The sequence below is a fragment of the Pomacea canaliculata genome, linkage group LG10 (genome assembly GCF_003073045.1).
Source record: "Pomacea canaliculata isolate SZHN2017 linkage group LG10, ASM307304v1, whole genome shotgun sequence".
Taxonomy (NCBI): Eukaryota; Metazoa; Mollusca; class Gastropoda; order Architaenioglossa; family Ampullariidae; genus Pomacea; species Pomacea canaliculata.
The window spans coordinates 347187-369189 of NC_037599.1; the positions used below are offsets into that span (position 1 = coordinate 347187).

Sequence of the window (22003 nt, forward strand, 5' to 3'; positions counted from 1 at the left end):
CTTTGTCCGTGGTGTCACTGATCCACAACGTGTATAGGTGGATGGCTGAGTGTACGCCGAGACCAACGCTGGGCTTGCCAAGTTCTCCGCGACTAGTCTCGGCGAGCAATGGACAGACTTCCGCTTCAAACAGATCTTGGCTCTCAGTAGATCGAAACTTTTGTGTGAACGGCTGTAGCATGACAGCCCCTCGCCACTCCTCTTTCTCTTCCGATATACCTGCCCGCCTAAACGACAAAAAAACTTACACCGAAACATCTGACACTTGCACAGTGGCATCCGTCCACACAGCAGTATAAACACCTCGGGTTTATTGTTGTTACACTTGTAGACTCTGCTGACAGTCATTGTCGTCCTTTGTTCAACCGGAAGTGTTCTGTGGACAGCCTCGTTCTCGGCCTCAACTGACAAACATCGTCTGCTAGTCACCCCGGGTACAGTCGCCAACAGATCTATAGCGCAATAACACATGCAAAATATTTGTCAGCTCTGAAATGATGTAACTGGGACCACGTGCAACATACTCCCTAGTTGAGGGTAAACAAGCATTTTGTGCTGAATCTGATGGTGTAGGTCTGTACGACATGAGGGCTGTCCAGTCATGACAGCTGCCTGCTCCAGGGTCACGTGCAACATACTCCGTACTTCCCTAGTTGAGGGTGAACAAGCATTTTGTGCTGAATCTGATGGAGTACGACATGAGGGCTGTCCAGTCATGACAGCCGCCTGCTCCAGGGTCAAGACACCCACCCTACGGTAGGAGCGTGCAGTCACAGTGGCGGCCATTGACGCAGACATGCAGTAAAAGGGGATATGGTGTTTTAATTACGATCATATTGAAATAATAAAGACACACCCACTATTTTTTTAATAAGTAATAAATAGATTTTTGATGTATTTCTCTCATATTGTCTGCTTTTGTTTCAAACAAACCCTATTAAATTACGAGATAATGATAACCGGAGGTATGGTATCGGTAGCATCATGGACGTTGATATTAGTTCGTGGTAGCATTAGGCTGAAGCAGACGATTGCTTTATCCGTGAGTTTTAGCGTGTTTATGTAAAAGTTATTGTAATTTTGACTATAAAACAAAATAGTCGATGATTTATTGATTGTTATACGTCGATAGTATCTTATCGTTACTGATACATTTTACCTGCAAGTTGAATTGTTAAAATAAGGCATAATTAAGCAACTATTAATATTATAGATAACGAAATGCGTAGAACTGTTTAACCGTTTTAATGGTTACAAAAATAATGTAATCTGCTTAAAACTGGACCCAGACAATAATCAAGAGGATTAACGAGGGGACGTTTAATATGCAGCGAGGCCCAAGCAAATGATAACCAAATCCGACTACTATATTTGTTAACATAACAATTGCTCATAATATTATTTATAACAACTATTTAGATCTCGCCTCTTGGAGGGGGGGAGGGGACTGTATTATCCACACAAACGTTTGTGGTATTCACTTATTTACTTGAAATCGCGCTTGTGTGTGTTATTTCTCTCATCACCATCAAGTCAAAGTTTGGGTGGACTAACAAGACGAGTGTCCAGAGCAAATATGAAATACTTACTCCTCATTTTTAACCACTACCCCCTCCACTTCATCTAAACGTAATTCGATTAGTAAGCAGATTCATGTTTGATGTGACATGTTTGTATCACAGCATGTCACTATGGATCATTTCATGCACGAGGCCTGGCGGGAAGCGTCCTTCTTTTAGTGTCAGCAAGCTCCCCCTCAGGCAGCCAACAGCTTTTGTTTTTTGTAAAAGAAACACCTCGAGTCCTCGACCATACCTGTGTCCTGCCACCATTTGCTTACTTGCAGTATGGGGGTGGGGTGGTGCCAGTTCTTTTCAGTTTTCTGCAAGAATCCGGGGAGGGTGTGTATGTGTGGGGTGGAAATAGAGAAGGGACAGGAGAGAGCATTACGTGTGTGTGTGTGAGAGAGAGAGGGAGGTGATTGTACTTGTTATGTTTACACTCGTCCTGCTGCACTGCTGTGCAATGGTGTCAAGGCTAACACAGACACATGCTGGTACCGGCAACCTCCCGACTCGTGGAATTTTGCTCTCGTGGCATTTTGTGCTTTGGACTTAGGACCAGCTCATATAGCTGCTAAAAAACCTCTTACCATATGTGTAGCTCCCCCTCCCCTAGCAGCTGTTTTATTCAACCCCCTCCCCGCCCCACCTGCCTCCATCCGTGGTTACCTCCACTCACAGCATCCTCCCTTCGTGGAGGTTCCTCTTTCAGCGGTTGGGGCTGTAGTGTCTCCATATTTGGTTAGCCGGCTCGCACTTTGACCTCAACTACAAACCAATCATCTGCGTGAAATCCATGGGCGTGTCTTATTCTCTCTTTCCTTCCTTTAGTCGGCAAAACAAGGTCTGATGCCTCTGTGTGAGAAAGAGAGAGATTTTTATATTTCAATGAATACTTGGACCTTCCACGACCCCCCTGCAGTGATCTGCCTTTTTGTCTACTTCCGAAAACAGCGGCATGTTGAAGCTTCGTGTGTGTGTGTGGAAGCTTGTAAACAGCTGAGATAAAACGATAAATGAAAGTTTTATATGTGATAATTTGTAGAGATCTCACATACAAGAATCTGTGAAGCTTTTGTGTACGTTTGTACACGTAAGGCAACCTATATCTTGCTTCAAATGAACTGCACCTGCAGGAGAGACCAGATGCATGTTAAATGAATGATCTCTGAGGCTAGTTAGAGGTGTCATTCTCTGTGTGAACGTGCGCGGGAGGGCGCCAGGAAGAAAGCGTTACAGTTTGGCGACATCTTACTGTCCGAGTGATTGTCCACCGCTGTGTAATTAATTACTGATGACAACCGATGCGCTGGGTGTACTTGCATCGTTGCGGCCCATGACGTCCCCGCGATACTAACTTGAGGAAAGCGCGTAGTGTGCGCGCGTGCGATTGCCTCTTGTCCCCACTTTGTCCCCACTCTCCCTCTCCCTCTCCCTCCCTTAGACGTCAGGTGTCGCTACCGACGGCGACTGCAGGTCCGCCGCTTGTTGCTCGCAAGCCCAGCCACTCTTGCGCCAACCGCCCGCACCACTTGGTGCTTTCAAGAAAGCAGATGGTGTTTGCCCGACATGGTGTCGTGGTGACGTGCCTGGCGTAACGGCGTGGTGCTCTGCAAGGTTCTGTGACGCATGTGGCAGTGACGTAGAGCTAGGAGTTGAAGTATACGGACCTGTCTGTTGGACCCGACATCTTGTTAGGGAGGTGGGCTTCCAGCAACGGACATCGACATGGGGTGGCCGGAACGGAGAGTGTTGGCTGTACTAGTGGCGATACTCTGTCTTGCACCCTGCACCCTGCTTGTTGCGCTGTCACCTGACCTTAAACCATCACAGAATGTTCCAACAGCCACTGCGCAGACGGAGCCAGACTGGCACTCGAGGTCACTATCTAAGAAGAGTTTCTCTGATTTGAAGAGCACCCCGTCACCTGATCTTGTTGCTGATGCTGGTGGTAGTGTTGTCAGCGGTGGCTACGGTAAAAGTGTTGGTGATGCACACGAGAGAACGACAGACAAAAGTGATGAACAGCAAGAAAAAGAGCAGAGAACCAGTGCCATGGCCAGGTTGAGACAGTGGGCAAGTCCGACTGCTCCCTCTTCCACGGCAAAAGAATTGCAGGACGTGGAAGGTACACACGCCAGGGGAGACGATAAGCCGGAAGCAGCCGTGGAAAAGCGCGATAAGCACGTGACTCCTTGGTCCGACGACGACGCCATCAGAGACCTTAACGCAGACTACCCTGATCATGATGAGTTGGAAGACGACATCGATGATGATATAATAAACAAAAAAGAGTCTCCGAAACTGGGGGTCCCATCGCGTCATCATGAACGTTATGAACAGCGACAAGGGCAAGATGGCGGGCAAGAGGAAGGTACCAAGAGATGGCGCCAGCAGCTTGTCCGTGAATCTGACGATACAAGGCAGGACGTCAAGACACAAGCAAGTGGCCATGCCAGCGATCTCAAAGAAGAGCCGCCCCAGGCCAGCAGACCATCCAGTGGGGCACCTCGCGAATCGGCCACGATTGTTGGAACCAAAGCTGACCCACTACGCTCCGAGATCAACTTCGAGGGCCACAAGTACGAGAAGGTGAAGTCGAGGAACCGCCCAAAATGGCTGTCGCACCTCGCCGGACAACGACAGACAGCAGGCGGGGGACTGGGCACAGAAGACCTGCACGTCAACCACGAAGGTCTGCAGGTGCTCAGTCCTTCGCCACCTCACAGCCTTACCACAGACGAAGCCTTAACACCTGCACCCCTTAATGGCGAGAGAGACAAACATGATGGAAGTTCAGATGTCCCAAGCGACCTGGGAGTCAAAGAGGAACATCGTCAGAGCTCCATGGAGGACAATCACGACCGCGTCGACGACTACAATCGGACAAAGGAAAGCAGGATTAACACCAGTGATCCTCACGACGACAAGTGGTCGGCGATGAAGCAGAAGAAGACGGCCTACCTCAAAAGCTGTCCTGCTTGTCAAGCCGGCATTAATGAAGCCCGCACTCTTAGGCTGCAGGTAAGCTGCATGTCTGTCTGTCTGTCTGTCTGTCTGTCTGAGATAAAAACGGCCAAGGCATGGATATTAAAGCACATTTGTCAAGCACATGTTAGTGTCAGAAACTGTTGTCAACTAGGGATGAAATAATACAAAATATAAAAATATAAAAGACCGCAAAAAAAAAAAAAAAAAAAAAAAAGCTGGGTCCAGACTGATTGGCTCTTAAAACCAATCTTGTTGTGAAATATTCTTGGTCGTCTTCGGCCTTCCTGTGGTGCAGGTACTAAGAGACCAGCTGCTTGACAAGTTGCGGATGGTGCCACGGTTCAAATCCAGCCCCTGGCGACCCAAACTGCCTGACCAGGTGTTCCCCGACTACCTGCAACACGATGAAAGCGACGTCGACAGCAAGTACTACGCCCGCACCACTGAACTCATCGTCTTGGGCCGTGACCGTGAGTTGAATAGAACTTGGTACAGCTGACAGTCATTGCTGTCATTTTAGACCTCGAGAGAGTTGACTCGGCCACCCAGTCACTCGCTCAGCAACCATCAGGAGCATCTACATCAGCTAAGGGCACAGTCACACACACACACCTTCTTTCTCGCGCGCCTTGCCTCTTGCCTCCTCTCCCTCCAGGATGCAAGCAAGACACATACAGCGACTTTTGCTGCTGACGCTGGCGTGTCTACCACATACACAAGATTATGGCAACATAAGTCACATGACAGGAGACACACGCATGCTTTGATTATAAGGTCTGTTGTCGTTAAACGGGATGAGACAGTCTTACAGGACCTGCAGTTTCCAGTAAACTATTTGTGTTGTATCCAAATGTTTGGGAGTGTATCAAACATGTTGGAGTGTGTTGCGCATTCACCATTTTCGGGTACTTGTAGGTAGGAAGTGAACATTTATATGAGCACTTACAGGTCCCTCTGACTTGGGACGGTATTACGAGCTGAATAAGATGTACGGGTATTTTGAATTATCTTGAGACCCGCAGATTTGAAAAATATACAGCACGGTTATAGATTGTTTAGAAGTTCTGCCGAGTATCAGAAGTATAGTAGTTATTGTTTAGGACTGAGGTGGGCAAACTACGGCCCGCGGACGTCTTTGGACCAGCCCATCCACCAAAATGTGAAGTGCACTTGTTTTTATTCAGTCTAGGTTAAGTTGATTGAAATTTAAATACGACACTTTTCATAAATAAACGTGTGTACATCATGAATGTGAATATCCTGACATATGAAGCGTGAATACCCTAACATATCACACATGTGAATATCTAACATATCAAACATGCTCGCTGGTAAGTGAGCAGACGGATGTCAGGGTGGCGTTTCTAACCACCCCTTCCTCCTATCGTCACGCCGACTAGCGCCACCTGTCGCCGTCATCAAGCACTTAGTCCTTGTTCTCCAGACGACACTTTAGTCTTTCTTTGACGATCGGCGGAATAATGAACAAAAGGGAAGGACGGGAAGGGCGCTTGAACTGTATTTACGGTTTTCTTCCTCAAAAACTGTGCGACATTGAAGTGTCAAACGTCACGTCTTTACAGTTGACGTCTCGTCGCCACACCTGGCGGCCGCTCCCTCCATTGTGTCTCTTTGTCAGCTTTGGCCTCGGCGACTTAATGCCGACTGTAAATTAGTCAAGACGTCTGACGTCCCCACCCACCCATGTCTTTCACCCGATTGAAGATGTCACACAGGCAGGTGGCCACATACGGGTGGAGAGAGAGGGGGGGGGGGGCGACATGTTGAACGGCGTCGGTCTGTCTCCATGACAACCACACAGTCAGGTTTGTCAATAGCCATGTCCCTGTGTGTACCTTTTCTTGTAGTTTTTGTGTGTTTTCTTGTATCCTATCTGCGACCTGAGGATTCCGTCACAAGGGGTCCGCCTGCTTCTCACGCGTGCAGACACGAGAAGGGGGTGGGGGGGAGAGAGGAAGTCGACAAGGGGCCACAGTAGACATAAAGCAGCAGTTACACTGCACGGAATTTCTTTTAAACATTTAGTGTGTGGTGTCCAACGGGATAGCTGATTCACCAACAGAACGAGCTAAATCACTTGTTCATTTTCTTGTGCTTTTCCCCTCCTGTCGTAATATGATGCAATGCACAATCGACACTGTGGTATATTCTGACACAGCTCTCGATCACCGTTTTACTTTTGCCGCTCACACGTTGTAACAATGAGTTCCGTGGAGTCTACTAACTTATATCTCGTGCATGTTTACATAGCCGGCTTTACAGATCATACACTGAACTTTGTCAAGTCTGTTTCTATCTATATCTACTCAAATGTGGTGACGTGCCCCAGTCGCAACATTGATGCATAAATCAGCCAGTGTGTATGCGAGTGGCATATGGTTGAGGGTGACGTACGCTATTCAAATGACCTCACCTAGCTGCAGCTTGTCAAGCATGGCTTTGTAAAGTAGCCTGGGGGGCTCATTTTATAGCTGCATGTTTTCTTTGACATCTTACTTTCTGGGACGTGTGTGTCACTGCGTGTGCTTCCTTCTCAGTCGGCAGACATCGCCTACGAAGGGAGGGCACGGGGTCCTATCAGTTTGCGGTCACTGGCAAAGTCAAGGGCAGCGTTTCCTCGGCGGAGTTGTGGGTCTACAAGATGGCCGACGCCAACGACGTCCACGGGCAGACGCTGATCATCACGGAACTCGACTTCCGCAAGGGACGCCACCTACAAGAGCGCAGCCTGGTGGCGCGCCTGGAGACCAAGGTGCAGGAAGGCTGGGTCAGCTTTGATGTCACCCGCCTAGTACAGCGCTGGGAAGAGGCCGGCCAGCCGGCTCCCATGCAGCTGCTGGCCATCAGGTGCAAGACTTGCGCAAGGACCAACTACCGCGCCATCTTCGGTGCTAAGGTGAGACGCACCTACATATCGGATTAAAAGGTATCTCCTCTACCTCACCTCTCCAGCAGTGGTTAATACAACAGTTAGCAGGGAAAGTAAAGATTGTGAAGCAGAGGGGTGGGCTCTACCATACCTCAGACATGATGAGCCACTTGCAGTCCATTTTCCACCTGCCTACTAGGATGTGGGACTCCCACTGATAGATGGTCGACACATTCAAGCGTATATAGCCTACATGACATACGAACCGTTCATCTCAAGAGTTAGCTTACCTGGCTCAAGCATGCTTACAGTGCAGGGGTCAAAAGTTGTCTCCAGGATCTGAGCAAGCATGTGGAAGACAGCCTTGCCTTTCCTTGTCTGAGAAATCAGATACCCATTTGCTGGGTAGGCAGGTTGGGGAGGGGAGAGGGTGAAAGGGTTTCTTGTCACAGGCCTGAGCAGTCCTCAAATCAGAGATCTGCTCAAAATTCACTGGTACCAGGTTACAAAATCTGCTGTTCTGTTAATTAAAACAGCCTAGTCTATCATACCATTTATTTACACTGAAATTTGCATTTATATTTTATGTTGCCTTATGTCTGAGGTATGAAGGATTTCATTTTGCTGTACAGAGCAACTTTCGCCCAGTACTTGTGATGCACCTCCAAAGTACTGAGGAGCATGAACGCAAGCGGCGTAGTACCTGTGACCCAGAGTTTGACTGCTGCAAATTTGACCTCTTTGTACACTTCAGGGATTTGGGCATCCATGAAGTCCTTCATCCAAGAACCATCAAAGCTGACTACTGCTATGGTTCTTGTGACAGTAAGTAGGTGGGGTGCTGGCTGGAATTTTAACACATAAGTGTCACAAGAACACGCAGTAGTCTTTATGACCACTAGCAGTCGTATAGCTAAAATAGGCTCAACACATAGGCTGAATGTCTGAGAATCATTTGTGAGTTTCAGCATCCTTGCAACTACAATAGATACGAACACTAATCCTCACAAGCCCAGTGACATACGTTGATTTAAATTCTTCTTATCCGTGCACATAGTAAGATGGCATCAATGTGGGAAAGGAGATAGCCTAGTGATTAGACCACTGGCATTTGAACTAAGAGTGCACTGGTTCAATACCCAATTAGCACAGCAAACTTCCCCGTCAACCCAGCTGGTGGGAATACATACCTGACTCCTTAGTGGGTTGGGGAAGGTAAGGCAGCGAAGGAGAGAAGATGGGCACCACCTTCACGTAAAGCTGGCCCTGAGAAAAGTGAGGTCTTTAACACCTCATCTCCCAACGACCTGAAAAGGTTAAGGGACGACCTCTTTTTGTTTAAATCAACTGTCCACATGGTCCTAGTCTGGACAGACATGTTTGTGTATAATAATATTGAGGATTTATATCGTGCCTTTCCAAAGATTTACTCAGATTGCTTTATAAATCATATATAGGCTAAATAATCAAGAACCATGCACCCATACTTCATATTACAGACACACTCGCTTCTACATAATACACTATTCATACGCAAAGTAAATTACAGGCACATGTTAGGTCTGTTCATGGTCAGGACAGGGTCACAGTGAAGTCGTTGTTGAAATAGGATGGCATAACTACCTGCTTGTTATCTGTTAACTCTGCTGATGTATGTTTGTGTGTGCAGGACCCGACCTTGGTCATTATCACCACTCGCAGCTGATGCAGAACTATCGCTGGAACAATGACCGTCCCATTAACTCCACTCTGAGAGAAAGAGTAAAACCTTGCTGTGTCCCTGTGGTCCTGCGCCAGACTTCCATCATGTATTACAACAACAGTCTTAACACTCAAATCAACAACGGCGTGGTACCCAACATCCTGGTAGACAAGTGCGGATGTGCTTGAAATGCCAAATTAATATAACTCATGAAATATCAATGATGATTGCATTTTACTTAGTATATCAGCTTCTCAGTTTTGTTTGCTTCTTTCAGATGAAATAGTGGGAACAGAAAAAAATATTGGATACTATTCAAGAGCCTGGTAACTGGTAACTCGTAGCATGATGGGAATCCTCATTGGCCTGACAGCGGTCAAAGTTGTTGGTGAAACTGCACTTGCTAGTGGCAAGCAAACCAGTTACCATACCATGTCTACAATGTTTATTTTACAAATCTTCTTCAGTCTTTTGCTCAAAACATGCTTTCCTTAGCCTTATAGGCTGCCTTTTTTTGTAGCTTGTTGGATATTACGACTCTTTTCATAAATAAGCATAGTATATTGCTATATTGGACACCCTGTTATGCACAGCAATGCAAAGTGTATTTGATGGTCACATACTTTCCAGGTGAGTGGATGGAAAAAATTCCTCATGTGATAAACCTTTATCTTCAAACATTTATAGCTTTTGTCTATCTCACCATTTTGTCGAAGGAACAAAATGGCCTCTGTCTGGACAGGAGACTTGTGTGTAACAAGTCACCTGGACATGACTAAGGTTAACATCATCAATGCCAGATTGGGGCACTGCAATAAGTCCCAAAACTCAAAACATTTAATTCAAATATTTTAATACTATAGCAGTATTTCAGACAGACCAAACATTTTTGTTCACCTGAAGTATTCTATTTTAATAATAAATGTTCACAGTGCTTGGTTTAAAGTACACAGTATAATAAACTAACCCTGTCTCAATATTAGATCTCATTTACGTGATGAAAACAGAGAAAATCTCAGAACTGAAATAGTGGAGACAAAGTTCAAAGTGCTTGTTTAATTTGATTAAAGTGTGGGAATAACTTTTTCACCCACCATTTTAAGTGACAGCAGTGAATTCCACACATTCAGAAATTTCTTTCATCCATACCTGGTTTGAGTATCTTCTTGTCCATTTTTTGCACAAACAATGCAATGACACACAGGTCTAGTGACCTAGTGCCCAGCAGGTCTTGAGTCAGGACCAAGTCTTACAATGATTGGGACATAGAGAAGGCTGAATCCTTCATTCAGATTTTGATGCCTGAGATGTATGTGGAAAACAAGCATTTTTTTAAAAACTGCCCTTGAGTAAAGTTTACTTTCTTCAAGATTTCATCCTGAACTGTGGTTTTACAACTTTGGATATGCACACCAAAGGCCAAATCTTTGAATGTGAATAATCAGGATCCTGTTATTTGAGAAAATGTTGGTTAGTTGTGCAGCCAATAATCTGACGGACGAATGTTTACTAAATTTTGATACAAGTTGAAAATGTCACTTGTTTCAAACTGGGCCTTATAACCTGTCTCCATCATTTCCCCTAGATCCATCTTCCCTGCTTTTACTTGCAATGCTCATGTTTGTGTCAATAAATGTTTATCCCGAAAGATTTCTCATCAAAAATGTCAAATTTTTATATATACAAACATGTTTAAAAAAATCTGATTAAATTGTGTGCATGTGCATGTGAATGTGTGTGCATGCTTACCTGCTTTAGAGATATCAGAGCAGAGAACATCTACCATACATTAAAGATCTTATCTCATAATGTATCTGCCAGTCTTCCCAAAGAATCCAATAATATAATTAATTAGCTCCCATTAACACATTCATGAATTTAGGAAATTTTAGCCTGTAATCGAAACAATGGAAGTAATGAATCTAGAAATCATAGTAGAAATGACCATGCCAAACCTGTTGTTACATGGACTACCCAACAAAATTTTTAGAGCTTAGATACACTAACCTATGTGTCACATACACCAAAATACCATCTTGTACCACTGTCTTGTTCCTTCTTATATTTTCTCTCTGATATACATACTGACAAAACAACCACAGTTGTTGTCATATATACGTCGGGATCAGCTGCAGTCACCATGCAGTTGTGTCTGCTGGGATCACACTTCAGGAGTGCTCTCTCCCTTGTCTCCTCTGTCCAGAAAATCTTCAATGGTGGCTGTTGCCTGTAATGAGTTCCGTAAGTGATTGGTCAGTGAAGATCAGGTCAGCTTCCTTGCCTTTTGCACACAGTTTTGCTTATCTGCCCTCCTTTCTCCCTCCCACACACACATACACACCTACATTTCTAAGGTCTGTGTTTGCATCTCTGGCTCAATGACAAAATGTCTAAATCTCTGGATCAGAGTGTGACAGGCTGTTAACACACTTATGCTATTAAAGTTGACCAACATTATGTATCTGTCTTGTCAACTAACAAGCTTTTAAAGCCTAGACTACTAAAAAGTACCTTTCACAGGCTCCACCCACAGAAAAAGTTCAACTATAGAATAAAATTTTCCTTACATTCTTACCTACGAAACAAGAAATCCTTTCTATTCATAATAAAGTTATTTCTCATGCTTTATATCTCTGCTCAAAAAGCAATATACACACTTAATTGTTTTCCCAACTTACCCACACATAGAAAGTTGCTGCACCAGCTGAAATGTCACGAACTTCATCAAGTGCAAACTTTTCCAGCAGTGCCTTAGCACGCTGCACGATATTGTCAGTGAGAGAGTCACTCTTCAGCTCCAGACACCGGCGCTTCAGACTCTCCTTTCCAGTTTTTCCCACCAGAGCCTGCACAGCTTTCCAGTCCTATGAAAAGTTTAAAAGGGACTAATCTTTCTGAAAATTTACAGTTGGACTAGCAGACAGGGATTAATCATTTTTACAACATTTAATGGTAAGCAAGTGAAAAGTCTGGGAAATGTGTGACTAGGCAAGCTTGAAGTATTTACCAGCAAATAAAAGGAATGGAGTCTATACTAACTGCTTGTGGTGTGCTTGAAAGTTTTTTGGGGAAATATTGGTGTTTTACGCCGAGCCAGCAACTAAGGCTATATCACGGCAAGGCAGCCGACCCTGTAAACAGATGCCGCATGCAGAGAAAGAACAGCGTGCCGGAGGCGAGAGCTGAACCCACAGCCAACCCTCACTGTATTGGTGACAAGCGCTAACCGCTGCGCCAGCAGTCCCCCTGAAAGTTGGGGGCTCGGTAATGAGGATTTTACACATCGCAAAAGGACCACACATTATCACACCATGAAAACATTGGGGTGCTGTAATGAATACATGACACCATTGCAGTCTGTGGTGCTGTAATGACCTATATAATGCCATCACCACAGTCTATGTAATTACTATATCATAAAATCATTCTGCTACTAAAGTTTGACATACATTTTAATGACAGAGGCTTGATGTATGAAGGAAAATCAAAGGCAGACTTTCAAAAAAGGCAGGGTCTCTGGCTTCAAACTCCAAGACTATAGCAATCAAAGAAATGCACTGACATCAAATTAGACTCTCGTGCGAGGCATGAAGTGTTCACCCCGAGTGGAGTGTGACAGGGGGAGTATATATAGACGGGGGTTGAAAGCCAAGGGGGGCGGTTTTGGATTAAAACAGACGGTGTGTAAAAGTGAAGAGGCTGTTTGGAAGTTGCTAGCTGGAGCGAGGTGTGACACCACTATTGTCTGTCGTGTACTACTGAGGGGAGACACTGCACGGCCTTCAAGAAACGTGTGGGACCGGAGACGCTGCACAGTCTCCAAGAAGCTGCGATTGTCTGCGGAGAGCGACTCTACTGCAGTGAGCGGGGAGTGAGGCGCCGGACTCGAGACGGCTAGAGGTTTGACAGCCGGAGTCGGCGCGACGGCGACGGCGACGGCGACGACGACACCAGCACGACTGGAGCAGCGCAACTAGAAGGATGAGCCAGAGAGGTCGTTACGACGACGGGAGCACCGGGAGTAAAAGACCTATCTTCAGCAACTCTACTGCTGTGTGCGGGGAGCGAGGAGGGCAAGAGCCGGTGTGAGAAAGTTCAGGAGACACCGACTAGAGCGGAGCTGGTGCCAAGGACTGGGCACCATCGTCATCCACGTGGAGGGAACAGTATGACTTTCCGACTCCTTAGAAGAATTATCAGGGTTAAGAGCAAATGTTTGACTAGAAAAAAACCCAGCGTCTGCATACCTCGCTGGGAGTTCGATTCTTGAGGAGAGGTCCTATCTTGCTACACCGGCGTGTATAGTTCTGCCGACAGAGAGGGCAAGTAGGACTGGTCTTGCTGTTGCGTGTGTCTATCTTTCCCAGCTCTAGAAACTTTAATTTAGAATCTTTTTGTGTTTTATTTGTTGGTTTGGGACGCTCCTTTTCAAATTAGACACGTGTAAGTTGTAAGTCGATGTGAATGCTAACTGTTCATGTTTGGACTTAGCATTATGTTCTTTTAGTTGTTATTTTTAGACAGTAACGTTTATTGGGAATTAATTTTGTGTTAAAAATATTGTCGGTCTTGACAAATAGTTTAGTTTATTCCTTGTTACTCCTCGAGGAGCATAGTGCCGCCATGAAGATAAAAGCTCACTTTAAATATCAGACGATTAGATCTTGTCAGAAAAAGGTTGAACTAACATGACGGTCGATAAGAAAAGATGTCATGTGAGCAGTAAAGACTGCTAATTTACAAGGGGCGGATAGCTCCTGTCCTACAAAAGCTGCTGGTGGTTCTAGCACATGATGACATGCAGAGAACTGGAAGTGAATGAGACAAAACGAACAGTGTTAACCCCACCTTTGTCTCCTTCTCCTTGTGACCCAAGAGAAGGAAGACTGCTGTCATCACGCTGTGCACCACTGGTGGAGGATTAGTGTAGCTTCTGATCTCAGCCACAGTTGACTGTTTCAGCTCCAAGATTTCATGCCTGATGCGTTCTAATCGTTTCAACCGGCCTAGAAGATGACCAGCACTTGCCATTTCTTTTTCAAGGTCTGCATGGTATCCATGTTCCCGGACAAAGGCCATGGCTCTCTCTAGCTCTGTGATTTCCCGCTTGTTCATTGCCTGGTGTAGACCTACCACAAGGAAAATGAGAGGTCACTGGAACTATATAACAAGTATATTTGTTTTATATATATATGTGTGTAAGGAGAATCACAGGTCACTGGCACTATAACAAGTATATTTGCTACATATACACACACACACGCAAAGAGAATGAGAGGTCAGAGGTTACTGGTAATATAACAAACATATTTTATGTAAAGAGAATGAGAAGTATTGCAGTTTCACCCATAACTGCTTAACAGTACAGTCACTGTTTTAGAAGCTCTCAGATTGCACTGCTAGACAGCCTGTTTGCTTCAAAGTCAGTCAATGCAGGACAAAAAGAACCCTTATTTTAAAAATATACAACTGACCCAAATTTTTCTGCATCTGAAAATGAGTACAGCATTAAATAATACCACACACCACAGTACTTCAAAACCTCACCATCTTTAGCAGAAATTTTCCGCAAGAGTTGCACAGCTTTTTCTAAGTCCATGTCATCATCTGACAGTTCAGCTTTTTGAAACTCTTTAATGGAGTACTCGAGCTGGAACTTTTCCTGTGACTTGATAGCCACTTTGAGCTGGATGCGAATACGCTTGTGTTTGTTTTCTGGAAAACATCCAAGAGGTATTAGAATGATCAAGCCATCAAGCTATATTCTTGCTTCCAACAGATCAGGAGGCTATACTCCATAAGCATGGGAAACGCCAGTCAGCCATCTTAAACCTCATTATTGTAGTCATCACCAAAGCTGGCTTTAAGGAACATTAAGGACACTCTGAGACTGCTAGGGGGCATATTATTAATGGTTCAGCTTCGATATTTGTTAGTCTTTTACATTATCTTTTGGTAGGTTAAGCCCCAAATGTAAGGGTCAAAATACTTTTATACACTCTTCTCTTGCTCTATTGAAATTCCAGAGAGGTGAAGGACAATGCTTGTCTGTGTGTGAGTCCAAGAATGTGAAGATCTTCAGACTCAAATTGTTATCTTCATAGCAAAGCAAAAGCCTTGGGTCCCAGTAGGACACTAATAAGAGTCAAAAGAACAGTGATTTTTGTTGTTGTTAAGAGATCTCTACATTTGGCAGAAGCTTAGTGATCATTTCACACAAGCTGTTGTTGACAAAGTTGAGTTAGTTTACTCTGACCACCAAGACTGAAGGCTGGCTGGTAGTGTTTGTTACATAAATGGCCCTAACCTACAGTTGTGTAATTCTTAACATGATAATTTATTTTATATCTCTGTAAGTGCCCTGTTCACTCCCTCTGATATCATATCTCTGTTAGTCTCTTTGCTCTTTCCCTCTCTGTCTTTGATGTCATGCTCTTTTATTGCAATCATAGACCATAATGCATATTCCCTCTCACCTTTGGCAACTTTATGAAGTCTCTTCTCTTCATCCTCCAATTCTCTTCTCTCTTTGTCACTAGCTCCTCTCTTTCGTCTTGTTACGTCTTGCAGTCTGTCACTGGCTTCTTTTTCTGCCTTCTCAGCTTCCTGCTCATTTATATGCACAAAGACAAACATGACATTCACATGACTTAAGATCTTGAATTATAATAACAGATGTGAAAACTGAAAGGGTATTTGACAAACATTTTGTCTACTGTTTTGTCTACTTGTGGAGGCTGAAGGAATATTGTAATATTTCCAAAGAAGCTTGAAAATTACAACACAATACATATCAATTGTTTATGTCTGTTAACAACCAATACAAGGGAAGCAACACATAAAGGTCAGACATGAGTTACCTCTCTTAATATGTCCAGATTGTTGTCCTTCTCTTTTTCTCCTTTCTTCTGCCAAAACAAATAATAAAAATATTGACTGAACCAATATCATTCATATAAATTATAAAAATAAATGGAGCTATCTTCCCTTGTCAATTGTACGTGGGGATGTACCACATATTATTACATCTAATGAGAAAATTCTAATTAGTTTCAAGACCATTCTGCCTGATGAAGATAGGACTTAAAAAGACTATAAAAACCTCATGAAAGCAATGAGAACTGGCCTGTATTTGTCTGTGACCTGTACAGAACAGCAGGCTCTTTTGGCTGTTGCTTTCACTGACTGTTAGCAGAAACAATTTTACACAATACTGCCACTCCTTGTATGGCAAACTAAAGGATGTGAGCATACTGATAATTTTGTCATTATTTTTCTGATTTCTTGCCTCTTTTTGATCACTAGATACCAGAACTCTTTCTTACAAGATTTTGATGATTTTCTGAGACCAGCCACATATGTAAGTGATATTTGACAAGATGCATCAGGGATGCTTTAGACTTTAAAGCTTACAGCTTCCTCAAATTCCCTACATGCCTTCATTATGCTTGGATAATTCCAGGGTTTTGGGGAGTTTTTTATGAACCAGATGTGTGAAATCTTACAATTTTCCTCCCATTCTATTTACCCTTTTTGCAAATGGAAGTGCATAAAAAGACATGCTACTTTAAATTAAGATAATATTAAAGGTTTTTGAAAAGATGCATTTTCAGACAGCACTAAGTGGTCAGTATACGTGTATATTTTGGTGTTGTTATATAATGTTTTAATAAAGTGGATCCAAAATCAGGTGTTCATTTAAATATGTTTTTGTTTGTGTGTGTGTGTGTGTGTGTGTTGATGGGGGTTTGTGAGTATTCATGGCCTATTTTTTGTATTTTGTGTTTAACAGAAGCTTTCTTTCTCATCTGCGCAAACACTGCTACAGACTGACTGGACAAATAACTTCCCTTTAGACATACTCTTACTTTTACTCTCTCAGGCAAATAGCCAAAGCTGAATACCCAAACTTGTTCTTCCCCTGTACTTGTTCTTTACCTCATACCTGAACTTGTTCTTCACTTCATGCCTGTGCTGGTTCCTCACTTTAGCAGTTCTTTCTTACATTTTTGCTTTACCTTTCTTGTGCTATTTGCAGATGTTTGTTCTTCATTACACTTTGTCATATTACCTTTTCTTGTTCAATTCGTAGTTTTTCTTCCTCAAGCCTTGTGCGTTGCTCTGAAATGCAGAATGGCTCCACATGTATGGCAACCCTAACTTCACATCTTCATGTCTCTTGTGTTATTATGATAAACCATTTTTTCTCTATTTATTTTATTTTTTTTTTGTTTGTTTGATGAATTGTATTCCTTCCCTTGGTGACTTTATAAAATGCTTAGTTTTCTTCCTAAGAAAATTCAGTATTTATTAAAATAATTATAAAATGGTAGGAAATTTACTAAGAAAACTGGTAAAACTATTTCTTATGCAATTAATCATTGTTAATTGAAACTACTGCACGATGTTGAGATTATATCAGGGCTCAGTTGTAAACTAAATGGCAGAAGATTCATAACATATGATTTATTTGTTTGTATGCTAAGGTGACCAGACGTTTCGGGGGAAAAAGCGGGACACGTGCCGATGATGGTGTCGTCACCGTCAAAGAATGCCAAAAAAAGTGATTTTTAAAGACAACCGGAACATTTGATGGACTGCCAGAAAGACAGAAAGCGGGACATTGGGCGTCCCGCCCGATGAGCAGGCGGGACAAGAGGTCAAAAGCGGGACTGTCCCGCCTAAAGCGGGACGTCTGGTCACCTTATTGTATGCATTTCACAGAAGGAACAACAAGGAAGAACTTTGTAGTTTTAGTTCAAAGCACATACCTTCCTCTCTTCTTCTTTCTTCTTCTTTGTCTTCCTTGGCCTATCAATAAAAATTTGTAAAAGCTTATAGAAAAATACAACAACATTATTGAGGATGCTGCAAGTCATTCTGGCTGAAAATTTAAAATCTCACCCTTAGCTTGTTCGTTTGCTGATTATGAGACTGCTATCAACCATTTAAAAATGCAGATTTATAAACACTAGAAAACCACCATAGATAAACACAAGAAACCATTATAAATAAACACTAGAACCACAATACACACCAGAAGCCATCATAAAGAAACGCTAGAAGCCATTAATAATGCTAGGTCACTCACTACCTTTATCTTCTTCTTTTTTTCTAGTTCCTTTTCTTTCTTCATGTTTTCCCTCTCTTGTTTTAGAGCTTCCTCAAATTCAATTTTTCTCCAGAGTTTTTCTGCAGAGACAAAGATTTGTGGATGATTGAAAATAAAAATTATGGCATTACTTTCATTTTTATATTAATTTTTATGTAATTTTCTACGAATTTTCTCAGGTGTTAACAGATGTGACATACAGTTGGTGGTCTCATCCTCTTGGGTTAGGTGAAATATCTTCCATTTTAGCAATACTCAGATTACCTTTTTGGGGGGGATGGAGTGAAAAGATAAAAGAGATGCAAAGAACAAAACCATTTAGTATTTGAAGACTGTATTGTTGATCCCTAAATAGTGATGTCATTTTCAATGCAATCCCACCTTTCTCTTCTTGCTGCTGCAATCTTTCTTCCTCCTCTAGGGATGCTCTGCTGGGCAGCTCACAAAGCAATACTTCAATTTCTGCAAATCCTATTCTGCTTTCAGGAACTGGTCGACTTTTCAGGAAATGATCCCACTTACGCCTTGAAAAATACTTGCCATGTACAGCTTGTGTAAGCCATCTACAAACAAATACAAGTGCAAAGACTGTTTAAATCTCTTGTAACCTACAAATGTGCTTACTAGATAGAGTTAGGATTTATCAGTCATAAGCAGCAAAAAAGAAATACTTGCCATGATGCTTGCGTATGGCACCTAAAAAAATAAAAAATACTCCAAAAATTGCCCTCAGCAATCTACAGCCAGAATGATTATTTACTGTGTATACCTGGCATGCATGATGTACAGACAAACAGATAGCTGCTGTGGGTGCCAGAGATTTGTGCTTTAACGAGAAAGCTGTTAAAAAAAACTATAATCAATTAATGAAATGGCTTTCACATTATGTCCTGGGTTTATTATGGCTGATGTGCTTTGCATTGTTTTAGTGTGACATGTAGTGAATATTACAGCATGAGCAGGTGTGAGAGTAGAGTTCCTGTCTTTCAATTCTATTGTCACTGACAGCTTTAATGCAAGAAGAAAATTTGCATTTTGATGCAGTCTGTAATAGACATTAAAGTATTCTTACACTTAAAATACATTACAATTGAGCTATGGAACAGCTCATTCAATATGGGTGTATTGACACAACTGAACTACAGAGCTATGAAGAAGTTCGCATTTGCAGGTACGAGTTGTAAGGGAAGCCTTAAGGAATTAACATCTTTTAAAGAGCAACCTAAACGGTTTGCATTTTTTTCAGATATCAGTAGATATAGGCAATATAAATCTAACCTGTAAATTTCAGCCTCCAAAAGCCATCTGTTAATTAATTATCCACTATGATTGGCACCTGTGATCAATGAGTTCTGATAACAGTGTACTACGTCACGTTGGTACACCATTCACAAGGTTGCCTGCAGTCAACACCAATCAGAGAGAGAGAGAGAGAGAAAATGAGTGACAGTTGGGATTATTCAGACACTGACAGTCTGCATTTCTCGTGGTTCTGACAAATTGCTACTTTAGCACGAGAAATTCAGACTTTCAGCGTCCGAATAACCCGAACTGTCGCTCTGATTGGTGTTGACAGCTGGCAATGTTGTGAATGGTGTACCAGCGTGACATAGTACACTGTTAGCAACGCTCGTTGACCACAGGTGCAAATCGCGTACTTTGTTAGCAGATAATTAAGGGATGGGTTTTGGAGACTGAAATTTACAGGTTAGGTTTATATCACCTATATCTACCGAATATTGCAAAAATTGCAAACCATTCATGTTGGTCTTTAAGCGTGACCACCTAAATCTGTAGAAACCAAAGCCACCACCAGCAGCACTCACGTACAATGTTTATGCCATCACAGCAACAGTGTTAATATCAGCAACAGCCATAACCTATACCACCACAGGAACAGTCTTAATGCCAGCAGCTGACCTAGCCTGCTCTATTGTGATGGTGTCCTTGCCCTCCCTGTCAAGCACAGAGAATTCCCAGCGCAAATCCTGAAGAAGGAAATAGCGTCGGTCCATCTCCTGAAGCAAGTCTTTGAGCTCTGACATTGTGCACACATGCTCCACACAAGTGTATTGGATGGCTGCAGTTACCTGGAAATACCAGAGTGACTTGTTCTGTGATTGAAAAGAGACACATGATATTGCTAAAGCTTCTACAATGCAGCCATTCTCTTTGATCTTTGAGTGTGAAGTAGTATCAGGTGTTGTCATAGATATAATCACTGTGCTCACTTTATTTCTCAAATCAATGTAGATGCAACTGATGTGTAAATCTGATGTCATCATAAAAATTGAATGTTAGTCATATAGTCTGCCTTTGTAAACATTAGATCACTATAGATGTGACTGGGTGTCATCCACGAAAAAGGAGGTAGAAAATGAGAAGGAGGTGGAAATAATCCCTGCTTTTAAAAACCTCCGCACCATCTTTGACTGGTGACTTTGCTGGGATATCAACACTCAAACTGTCATGAAGAAGGCTCAACAGCTCCTCTTCCTTCTCTGGAAGCTGAAGTCTTTCTTTGTCTCCCAGCAATTTCTTCAGCTCTTATAGATCACACATACAGAATGTGCTGTCCTTCTCGTTTAACTGTTTTACAACAGTTTATTGGTGAAGGACAAGACCAGCTTACATCGTGTGGTATCCACCTGTTCCAAAGTCAGTGGGACAGCCCAGAGTGCTCTTCAAACTCTATATAACAGACACTTCTGAAAGGTCTGCAATCCTTTGTGATAACAGGCATGTCCTGTCAAGAGAATTCTTCAAACTCGCATCGAGCTGCCGATTTTGTATACCTGCATGCATGACCAACAGAACGAGGCTGTCCTTTTTTGTTTCAGCCATGCGCCTTTTGAATGGTTTTGCTGAGCGCAAATGAATGAAACATAAATGTAAAATTCTGTTTAGTGCATATAAATGTGTTGTGATGCTATTTTTATTAAGCTGCCCCTGAATTGCCCTCTGGGACAAATAAAGTGTTCTCATACTCATGTGTGACTTGTGACTGATGTGTGATGTGTGAATCATACATAATCGATCTTAATAATGTCAGTGAAAAACAGAGATCACAGTAACCGTGCAACATCTGTCACATAAGTAACCTGACCAAAACTGAGATTCCCTGAAATATTAAAAATGTGATGTAACCAACCTGCTCAAAACTGAGGCCACCTATTCTCATGTCACTATGAAGTGTCTGGACCTGGATTGGAGTTAGCTCTCCTTTGCACTCGGTTTCATATTGATAAAATACATTTTGTAAGATTTGCTTGTCGTCTACCACAGTGATCTCTCCCATTGTGCTTTTAGACTTGTCATTCAGTAAACCTGTGGGAGTAGTTAAATACCATTTTAGGTCAAATATAATCATACCATCTCAATAAAGGTGAATCAAAAGCCAGCATGGAAAAAATGCCAGGCAACTGGAAACAGATACTTGAAAATAAACTGAATACACATTGGTCAATATACTATTAATGTCTTTTTTTGTTTTGTTTTCATGGAAATTTTTTTTTTTGGGGGGGGGGTGATCGGTGCCATCTACAGAAACTTTGATTTTAAAAAAAAAATTACAGTTAATAGTAGCTTTCGCAATAAGTGATTGCTCTGACCTGGAAATATCCGCAGCTTTTATGCTTTCAAGATGGAAAAAACATATTTTCGCAACCCGTTTTCTGCACGACAGTATGGGTCAGCCATTTTTCAACAATGGCGTTGCTATATTGGCTGGGTTTGAAACAGCATTT

At 42.8% G+C, this 22003-nt stretch overlaps 2 protein-coding genes across 3 annotated transcripts; one reads left to right on the top strand and one right to left on the bottom strand.

The window, feature by feature from the left end:
* The first annotated feature begins 2496 nt into the window (after positions 1 to 2496).
* On the top strand, positions 2497 to 10796 carry LOC112574306. The gene is made up of 5 exons (XM_025255298.1): positions 2497 to 4586; positions 4849 to 5023; positions 7112 to 7470; positions 8076 to 8268; positions 9113 to 10796. Exons 1-5 carry the CDS (start codon positions 3291 to 3293, stop codon positions 9331 to 9333), a joined length of 2244 nt encoding a protein of 747 aa, XP_025111083.1. The 5' UTR covers positions 2497 to 3290; the 3' UTR covers positions 9334 to 10796.
* Positions 10797 to 11194: 398 nt separating this feature from the next.
* LOC112574308 (vicilin-like seed storage protein At2g18540) lies at positions 11195 to 21991 on the bottom strand. 2 transcript variants are annotated; one of them, XM_025255307.1, is made up of 13 exons: positions 21869 to 21991; positions 21409 to 21584; positions 20178 to 20347; positions 18639 to 18820; positions 18240 to 18337; positions 17917 to 17956; positions 17217 to 17266; positions 16006 to 16050; positions 15622 to 15751; positions 14693 to 14860; positions 13994 to 14274; positions 11824 to 12009; positions 11195 to 11372 (listed from the first exon to the last, which is right to left on the bottom strand). In XM_025255307.1, the coding sequence occupies exons 2-13, from the start codon at positions 21553 to 21555 to the stop codon at positions 11307 to 11309; spliced, it is 1563 nt and encodes a 520-aa protein (XP_025111092.1). In that variant the 5' UTR covers positions 21556 to 21584; positions 21869 to 21991; the 3' UTR covers positions 11195 to 11306. The 2 variants fall into 2 exon arrangements, with proteins under 2 accessions (XP_025111092.1, XP_025111091.1); XM_025255306.1 differs by having other exon boundaries at positions 16006 to 16053; positions 21869 to 21990.
* Positions 21992 to 22003: the final 12 nt, after the last annotated feature.

Coding starts and splice junctions, on each gene's coding strand:
- LOC112574308 (XM_025255306.1), bottom strand. CDS start 21,555: ATGGGAGAGATCACTGTGGTAGACGACAAGCAAATCTTACAAAATGTA. Junction 17,267..17,916: donor AGAAAGAAGAAGAGAGGAAG/GTATGTGCTTTG, acceptor TCTGCATTTCAG/AGCAACGCACAAGGCTTGAG. Junction 12,010..13,993: donor ACAAGGAGAAGGAGACAAAG/GTGGGGTTAACA, acceptor AACTTTTCATAG/GACTGGAAAGCTGTGCAGGC.
- LOC112574306 (XM_025255298.1), top strand. CDS start 3,291: ATGGGGTGGCCGGAACGGAGAGTGTTGGCTGTACTAGTGGCGATACTC. Junction 5,024..7,111: donor CATCGTCTTGGGCCGTGACC/GTGAGTTGAATA, acceptor CTTCCTTCTCAG/TCGGCAGACATCGCCTACGA. Junction 8,269..9,112: donor CTGCTATGGTTCTTGTGACA/GTAAGTAGGTGG, acceptor TTGTGTGTGCAG/GACCCGACCTTGGTCATTAT.